The 9,943-nt window shown below is 32.8% G+C and overlaps 1 protein-coding gene across 1 annotated transcript; it reads right to left on the reverse strand.

Annotated features, from left to right (window-relative positions):
• Window positions 1–6,212: 6,212 nt before the first annotated feature.
• On the reverse strand, window positions 6,213–9,873 carry LOC123656491 (protein-S-isoprenylcysteine O-methyltransferase). The gene is made up of 5 exons (XM_045592166.1): window positions 9,673–9,873; window positions 9,177–9,435; window positions 8,487–8,596; window positions 7,634–7,741; window positions 6,213–6,681 (listed from the first exon to the last, which is right to left on the reverse strand). The coding sequence occupies exons 1-5, from the start codon at window positions 9,871–9,873 to the stop codon at window positions 6,487–6,489; spliced, it is 873 nt and encodes a 290-aa protein (XP_045448122.1). The 3' UTR covers window positions 6,213–6,486.
• Window positions 9,874–9,943: the final 70 nt, after the last annotated feature.

The following is a 9,943-nucleotide window of genomic DNA, read 5'->3' on the forward strand; positions in this document are numbered from 1 at the left end:
AATGCTTGAAGACAAAAGTTTTCGAGCAATGCGTCCTGCCTGTGTTAACATACGGAGCCGAGACGTGGACACTGACCAAGGGACTGGTCCACAAGTTTAAAGTCGCTCAACGTGCAATGGAACGGGCTATGCTTGGGGTCTCTCTCAAAGACAGGATTAGAAATGAGACTATCCGCGAGAGAACGAAAGTACCCGACATAGCCCACAGAATTAGCAAGTTGAAGTGGCAGTGGGCTGGTCATCTGTGTCGCAGGACCGATGGCCGTTGGAGTAGACGGGTCCTAGAGTGGAGACCGCGTCTTGGCAAACGCAGTGTGGGACGTCCTCCGGCCCGTTGGACCGACGATCTACGTAAGATTGCCGGTGTAGGCTGGATGAGGATTGCGGAAGACCGGGATATGTGGCGCGAACTTGGGGAGGCCTATGTCCAGCAGTGGACTGCGATAGGCTGAAGTGAGTGACTAGTAGGTAATTTAAAATCCTTTTTATTGAGGTAGAGTTCATCAGAAAATATCTTCGTCAAGATCTAGAACGGTCAGACTGGATAAGTCTTACAGAAATAGCCTAATATTGAATAGTGTTATGTTTATGTGGTGTTTAAGGTACTCATAGTTCCCAAGAATGGGCTATGACGACAGCGGGGGTAGAGTCAGCAACGAACTTGTGCTACTTCAGATGTTGCTGGCGTCCATGGACTACAGCTTACGATCAGGTAGATAGTACGCCTAATTAGTGGCGTAAAAATAATAAATCGTTATTAAATTTAATGAAATGAAGGAAAAAAATCGCTTTCTAAATTATTTTGCCACTTTCTCCTCCACCCAACCCCCAAAACCAAAACCCCCATAAATCGGCGGCCGATTGTCTAGAGATTAGCCGTATTTTTTATTATTTAATACATAAAAAGGAGAATCAGTCGTTTATTTCGCTATTTATAATATCATTAATCCAATCATTATTTGTAAGAGTGTAAGCTAATATTGTTGAAGTCGTGTCTATCTGCGCGACAGCTAGGATTTGAAGCGTCCCTTGAGAATACACAAGAACAGGCCCTCCGGAACTCATCTAAAACACATGTAAGACTTGAGTGGAAATTATTAAAACCTAAACTGGAATCATAATGGCTGGCTAAAATGACTGGCGATGCTATATCCATAACCTAGTTGGGTCACAAAATAATCTCAAAGAATTATTTATTATGAACCTTTAATAAAGTCAAGAATCACGTAAATTTCTCTTAAATACAAGAAAAATTATATTACCTGACTAAGTTTTACTTTACTTTCGTCGTCAGCAGATAGACATATCATGGAATTACGATTAACAAAAATATTTTTCTCTACACATTTATAAACATCTACAATTTTTGCTGATACGGACGAGACAGCCATATATTCTCCGGTAGAGTTCTAAAAACATAATTTTGTCTGTAAGCGCCATCTAGTGAAGAGTATATTGTTTTCTTACAGTGCCATCTTGTGGTGAATAGACTTACTAGGTGCTATAAATTGTAGAGTATAATAAAAAATAAATGTTTCAGATGGATGAATAATACAAAGATGAGCTATTTTATTAAAGCGTGCCTCCGTTATCGGAAATGATTTGATTTTCTTACATAATGTAAGATTTTTATTATATTTTCCAGCCTTTTTAATATATATTAATATTATAAAGAAATATGAAAACTGAACAGTTTATTTGTTTGCTTAAACGCACTAATCTCAGGAAGTACTGGTTCGAATCGAAAAAAAAATTTTTTTTGATAGACCATTTTGGTCCAGGAGCCAGGAGCTAATTCTAGTAACGTATACCGATCGTTTTAAAAAAATAGTAAATTATACCTTTTGTAAGGTCCATCCATAAATTCTACTTTTGCTAGGATGTTTAATTTTACCATTAAAAATCGTCAAAGTATTCATATTTGCAGCTGGTTTAATTCTCATTAAAGCAATTTGAGAATCAGTGTCTTTTAAGGTCTTGTTGGTCGTAAGATTGTTATTTGGACGTAAAAATATTTCTGTGACATTGTGTATTGTACCATCAACAAGAGGATTTTGACCGTTTGCTACAACAGTATAATAACTTTTATGAATATTATTTCCATTTGTTCTGCAAACAAAAAAAAAATTTTTTTAAATCATCGCTTCAACTTATATTCTTCAACGTGTAAATAAAATAAATCTACTTACATATTATTATAAAAAGATGGTAATAAATCCAAGCAAGAAGCCGCTGTAAGAACCCAGTGTGACGACAATAAAGTACCTCCACAAGTTTGCGCGGTAATATTTGTAATAGTTTCAAATATGGCTACCAAAAATGGCGCATGCTTTGGAAATTCGGATTTCTTTGCAATGCTTTTATGATTTTTGTATATTCTATTACGTCTAGTTAGTAAATATTTGTAATTATTTTCGTCATAATCAATGTAATTGTTATCTATGTAATTATTTTCCACTGTGTTTTGTTTATCTGGATATATAACAGGAAGGCCAACATTAATTTTTGACGGAAGTAACATCGGTAATAAATTTACTTGCTTTAGATCATTTGGATTTTCATTTGCTTTTTCCCATATGAAATCGACCACAGAACGATCGCAATTAGTGGAAAAGCTGTAAATATTATTATTCCCTGATATTTCTTGTAAAGTCGTTTTAAACATAATTTCGAATCCTGTAAATGTAAATTTTGTTACAAAATAATAATATTAACAATATATTATTACGTTTTAAAAAAGTTACGTTTTTAAAACAGCGACTTTGAGTACAAGTACGTAATTTTTTTCAGATAAATCTAGGTACTTTCCGAATCAATAGGTAGCTTAATTAACTATAATTTAATTCATGTATTAAAGAATATTACAGACTTTGTAATATAAATAAATAATAAATAAAAGCTTCACACTCAACGGCCCCCAGTATGATTTTCTCCCGTGTCGGGGGTCCGGAAACACACACAACACACAAGCACAAACGCCCAGACCACGACGAACATCTATAAGGTCAGTACAAATATATGGCGTGAGCGGGGATCGAACCCGCGACCGCCAGCGCAACAGTCAGTACTGTGACCGATGCGCCAACGCATAAATGTAGCCATTTAATAAATTAAAAAAGCTCTTGATTTTGAAGTTTATTCAATTTTTTTCTTTTTGTAATTTACACACTGCAGATCAACAGGGCTGAACAAAAAAATCTCTTGCTATTAGACTAATTCGCTATGTAAAAGTATATAGGCTTTAAAATATTAGGTTAGGTGAGTAAAGCGAAGGATTATGTAAATTTTTAGTAATATGTAATTGATTTTGTATGTGTAAAAAACGAAAGATAGTAGTACCAACTTACCAGAAATACTTTCTAACAGAAACACAAAAACCGTAATGTTCGACATGGGTACACACAGTTTTATCGGCGACTGTTTGCTGCACAATACTAACAAAATCCACATTGTTGAAAGAAAACATTTCAAGTGCAAGCTATTATAGCTCTTATAATCATGGATAGTTTGTGAAAACTGTTCTACTGTAACGTATTAAAACCTCCGTATTTTATTATTATACTCTTTGATTGCGACTATCCGACGGATTAAGGCTTAATCATTAAGCTACGACCCTTCTCCAACATGGAGAAAGAGGCCTATGCCCAGTAGTGGGATGCTGCAGGCTGAATCAATCGATCTATCAATATTACGACCAGGGAATATTGCTTGATTATATATTCTCGGTAATTATAGCGGTAGTCAGAACTCTTTTAGGTAACTGGTAAGGGGGTAAGGTTCTGATGTCTGAAGGCTATGGTAACTGCTTACCATTGGGTGAACCGTACGATTGTTTGCCACCCTCGTCGCGTAATGTAATAATTTAACTTTTTAATTTATAAAACATAAAGGGATTATTAAAATGAAAAACACACAAGAATATAAGTACATAGTCTTGGCACCATGTACCAGATTGTCTTTAATAAGCATGTGATCACCACAACCATTTACAAATTAGAGAAAAAAATCTTTACATATGTAAGAAGTAGTGTACTCTTACGGTAGAAGGATATAAATATTTTTTTCCAGTATTTAAATGTAAAATAACTGAGAGCAATGAAATTAAAATTTATTATTGATGTTAAATAAAATACATGACTATAATAAAAGTACCCTTTTTTTCATTTTGTGAAATAATGTTCAATATAAATACATTATCTCTATACATTGTAATTTACACCAATGAAGTTAAGATAATAATACTTTATACTTTTATAGCCTATAGGGATTGGGAAGGACGGGGTGGCAGCATTATAGCTATTTTACAACATTCACAATATGCAAGAGCCCGGTTCCTACATTCAAAAACTATTAATTTTGAAATCACTTCAAAATAAAGGAAGACGTCCACAAAAAAGTGTTTTTATTTTTTATTTTTAACCGACTTCAAAAAAGGTGGAGGTTCTCAATTCGACTGATTTTTTTACACGTTTCATCTAATGACTTTTTACTTGATGTACCGATTTTGACGATTCTTTTAATACTCAACGGCGACATCTGACGAACAGTATTCGAGTTATCCTCACTTCTTCTTCTATATCTTCTTTGGCTTTAGCTCCCTTGCGGAATTGCCAGTATCAGAGTAGATGCTTATTCTTCTTTTACTTTGGCTCCCTGAAGGATTTGCCAATATCTGAGTGAAGCTTAGTTTACGTTATAAGAATTGTTAAGTTAGGACAGAAAACTTTGCTTTGTGTTAGGCTTTGTGGGAGTGCAAGTCGTAAGAGCAAAAATAAAGACTAAGAAATGAATCAGAAAAAACGTCAGATCAATGTTCGGCGAGTGTCTGTTGTTCAGTTAAGACATTGACAAGACTGACTTTGCTATTTATCAAGATTTGTGGAAGTACAAGTTAAATAAAAAGAAAAAAGATTTTTTTTTACTGATATTGAAAAGAATTGTTACTCAACCTAAAACAAAACACAACAAAGGTTATTAGGACAATACTCTATAGTCTAATATTATCTCCAAAAATGCGTATTATTTTTAACTTAGACTTATATTATATTGACGTTCTATTCTACTACTTGTCGATGTAAATTACACCTTTTTGTTTGGTAACAAACAATTATTTGAATATAGGAACCGAACTTTAGTCACTTACATAAACGCGATAAATATATATATATACATACTAGTAAAAAAAAGTACTAGATCAATATGTAACACCAATTACATTTAGAATATTTTGTAGAAATATTATACAAACATTTATGTAATAAATTGTTTTTAAGACATTTTTCTAACTAATTGTGCTTATATTTTAGGATCACTTACAGTAAAATTTATTTTAAAAATGCATACTTTTTTGACTAGCGTTTACAAATGAAATTGCTAGAAATACTTAATTATTAAAAAAATAAAAATACGTATGGAAATGCAATAAAGTAAGAAATCTTTATTTTTAATGCCTTCGCTCTATCTGCATTGCAGCCAGTATTATTTTGTATACGCCATAATTTATGACAAAAAAAAAATATCGTTACATAAATATAGCCTATAGGCGTATCCAGAATTTTATCAGGGCGAGACCGTTTGTTTTGGAACTTTCTTTATTTGTAACATTTCTTGTATTTGTTATTTTTTTTTTTTTTTTGTTTTTGTCGTGTACAATAAGAAGCACATTTTTCATTAATGTTATTTAATTTTAAAAATTTTAATATTAAGCACTCATTTTAAAATTTGTAACTTTGTTATGACAATGTGAAATATAACAAATAAAAAAAAATGTTATCAAATGCCCGTTAGCATCATTACTTAAAAAAAAAAACTAAGTTTTAGTAAATAAAATTTGAATAAAATTAAACGCTCGAACATACATTTTTAGTGCTCCATCATTTTACAAAAATAAAATAGTTTCTTTAAGTAAAAGTTTTGGCACAATATCACGTTGTCACTCACCTCTGTTCATTACTGGTTTTTTTGTAAAAAGAAAATCACTAAATAATTACTAGACAAATACTTACTTCATCACTTCAGCCTATCGCAGTCCACTGCTGGACATAGGCCTCCACAAGTTCGCGCCAAAAATGGCGTGATGTGTGTTGCCCATAGTCACCACACTGGGCAGACGGGTTGGTAACCGGAGGGCTGCCTTGTCGTACCGAATATATACTAGAAACTTATGTATATAAATAAAATAATATGAAACATATATCGACAAATAACAAATATTTGGTTTTCTTTTATTTATTTATTATTTTGTTTCATTTCTCAAAGTATAAGATATGACAATTAAGAGATTTCTCTATATAAAGCCTCTAAAGATATTCACATTTATTTTACACAAACAAAAAATTTGCAAATTTACTGTGAACTTTGCAAATTGATTGAATAGTTTTTTGTCATATTTCTAGTAATTTTGTCAAATATTAGGTACCCTTAGTAACCATATTTTTACTTTATTTTTCCTAGTCATTGCTACAACCTCTCAATCCTTGTCCAACTTCACCAGCTACCATCAACTTCTGGAATGTAACCGCGGATGAGAGGTAGACCAGTGCCGACTTTCTTCTGGTACTCCAAGTATTGTTCTCCGAAGAATGATATAAGGAACATCTCTTCAGCGTACACTCGCTCTTTAAAAAACCACCAGGATACTAGCGTGTACACAACTATGCAGACAGGGTTGAGCAGAATTATCTGAAATGATCACAGTAACTTTTATTTTATCTTTCTATACAGAAACTAACTACTCCTAAGATTGTTGTGTTGTAGGTAACAGCCGACCGATTAGGAAACATATATTTGAAGTAAAACTTCGTTACGCGTAAGTTACACTTCGTTACGTAAGTTGGTGAATGCGTGACGAGAAGGTTACGTAAAGTGTGATCGGGTGAGGCGAACGGAAGCTGAGAGGGAGATAAAGTTAGTGAAGATAGAAAGAGAAAAGAATTATGTTTCGTATGTTACTGTAGGGGCAACTAAAGAAGTATTACTTCAGTCGTTTAGGCTAAAGCACACTCGTTTCATTTAGAAAATTAAAAAAAAAAAGCAAATTATTTTCATTTTCTTAACTTTCCAAACATAACTTACACTGCTCTTTAGTTATGCGTACTTATAGTAACTATTATTAAATATCATAAAATGATGAGCAATCATAATATGAATTGGAGACAGAGAAACCTTTATAAGCAAAATTAATCTACGGTTACACTAATCGTACGTAATCGTCACTTGATAATATTTTATGATAATAATTTGGATTCAGACTTATAATCTAGTCAAGAAATTCAAAAACGTATTAAATAGAGATAAAACTCCTAAAAATCAGTTACTCAGGCTTCGGACCGGAGGTGTGTACTAGCTCTATCATACAACGCCTGAACAAGTTATACATACTTCTCTGGCATACTTTTCCCTTTCATAGCCCAACAAAGAACCTTACGGGGGCTTATCGTGTGCTTTCTCCAGATCTATGAACAACTCATTCGATCCAGAATGACGTCTGGAAAAATAGGCCGGAAGGATTTTCTAGCACGCAAAAAGTTGCAGAAGTTGTTGAGATTGATATTTAAAAATATATTTAACTTTTTCTCGAGAGACACGAAGAAAGGAAATTTCAATATTAGTTTGGAATAATAATTATAATTACCTGAGTACCAATAGACCAGTAGAACCAACCCACATAGCTCGGATGTCGACAAAATGAATACACACCGCACGTCACTAACTGGTGATCTGGTTTTTTGACTGTTTGCACCTGAAAACAAGCAAACACATTTTACTGAGTACTTAGTTGTTACATAAATAACTAATATATAAGCTCTCACGACAAGTCTTAGGATTATTTTGTAAACATAAAAATAACATTAACATAATTCACAATAAAATTCTGACATTTTTAAATCCACATTTACTTTTAAGTCAAAAAAAATGTTTAGAATCCCTAATGTGTGGGTAACACAAAAATAAAATCGTAGATATTAAAATTTGCTTGCCTAAAATAGATAAAACTTTCGATATTCATTTTAAGTAATATTTGACAAACTATATTTCGTGCAAATAAATGATTTATTCAATTATTTAAAAGACCTTAACTGAGGTAGGGCACAGTAGGAAATTTCCTGACCGACTGGGGTAGAACCTCGAACTTACAGAGGATCACAGCTAAATAACATTGCTTTCAAGCAGTATTGTGTTCCTGTTGACCAGGGCTCTTGAATTTGCGATAGGTTATGCAACGCTTTTACGATGCTTCTAGTGTTGGAGGCATCTATAGGCTACAGTAATCGCTTACCATCAGGTGAGCTGTATACTTGTTTTCCGACCTTGTTGTATATAAAAGAAGCGTTTTACATAATATAATGAACACGTGAACATTTAAACCCTTTTTATGTATACTGACACACATCTATTTCTATTATGCATTCCGCCCTACATTTTATAAACTGTACGAAATCAGTATTAAGTTGAAACATGTACTAATATGATATCAAAATACCAACATGATGATTAAAATTTGTCTTAGCGGTGAACATTGCACATTTCCTCATAATCTCCCCGATGATACACATCACAACACCAATGTGAGAAAGCCAGAATGCAGTCTTCATATCTGAAAATAAAATTACAACCGTGATAATACTTTATTTTATTAATTATATCAATACTAGACTATACAAATAGAATACAAATATGAATATACTTTATTGTACATCCAGAAACAATACATAAAATATGCAAGATAAAAAAAAAAAAGAAATGTATACAAAAAACGGTCTTATCGCTAAAGAGCAATCTCTTACAGACAAACAACAAAAGGACATGAATAAGAATAAAGTATATATAAACTAAATACTATAAAGAAAATAGTTGCAAAACCTATCATTTGTTTCTAAAATAACTTTATATTCATATACATAAGGTACAATAATAAGAACAAGTAAACACATACTTGGGACTTGACAACTACAAATGTTAATATTATAGAGGAAAAATTTGTATTTTTCAATATTTGTTCTGGATAAGCTCAAAAACTACTGCGTTGTTTTTAAAAATTCCTTCATCGAGACACATCTATTTTATCAGTGACATAGGTTATGAATCTGAAGAGCCAAAGTCATATAACCAATATGCGCAAAGCCACAAGAAAAAGGCAAGTGGTATAAACAAAAATGAATTAATTTCATACTCACTAGGAAAGAAATAATATTCAATAGCTGCTTCTATCCAACTGGACACGGCAGCCACCCAGTATTGCGTACTGTGGTTTAATATAAACGAATCTACAGTCAGTGTCTTTGGGTTACTGAGGGCCACAGCCATAAACTCAGAAAAGTGGAACAGCGAGAATGCCATCGCATATAGTCCAAATATATGACACACATTATCAAATGTCGCAAAATAAAATCCTGTCGCAAATACCGATCCCAGGAATGCAGATCTGACGGCCACCTAAAAAAATTTATCGTCATTTTCACTTCAAACTTGTATAAATTACAAAAACAAAGAATCAATATTACTGAAAGGGTTATTGACATTATTGTAAATAATACATTTTTTGATTGCACTGTTGATATACTGATTATTTTGGCTTTCTTCAAGATTTCAATATCTATCAGCTATCTATTCTAAAAGACTTTGTTATAATACAATAATCTAGTCTACGGTGCTCTAATTGGATTTACTTACGTCATATGTGAAGCCTTTTAAAGAATATCGTAAAATGAAGTTTAAAAGGCAGAAATACAGCGCCGGACCCCAGTACGTGAGCGCCCATAGTTCAGACGTAAATCCGAGGTAGCTGGAGGAGAAGAAAGACACGAGGAACACTGATCCAGTAAGCGAAAAACTTAGCAAAGCATGTTTCGCAGCTGGGCATTGGTTTTTCATAAATAAATGCATTTTTGTTAACTATCTTAATATCAAATCTATTTGTTAATTAGAAACTAACATTTTTTTA

The sequence above is a fragment of the Melitaea cinxia genome, chromosome 9 (assembly GCF_905220565.1).
Source record: "Melitaea cinxia chromosome 9, ilMelCinx1.1, whole genome shotgun sequence".
Classification (NCBI taxonomy): domain Eukaryota; kingdom Metazoa; phylum Arthropoda; class Insecta; order Lepidoptera; family Nymphalidae; genus Melitaea; species Melitaea cinxia.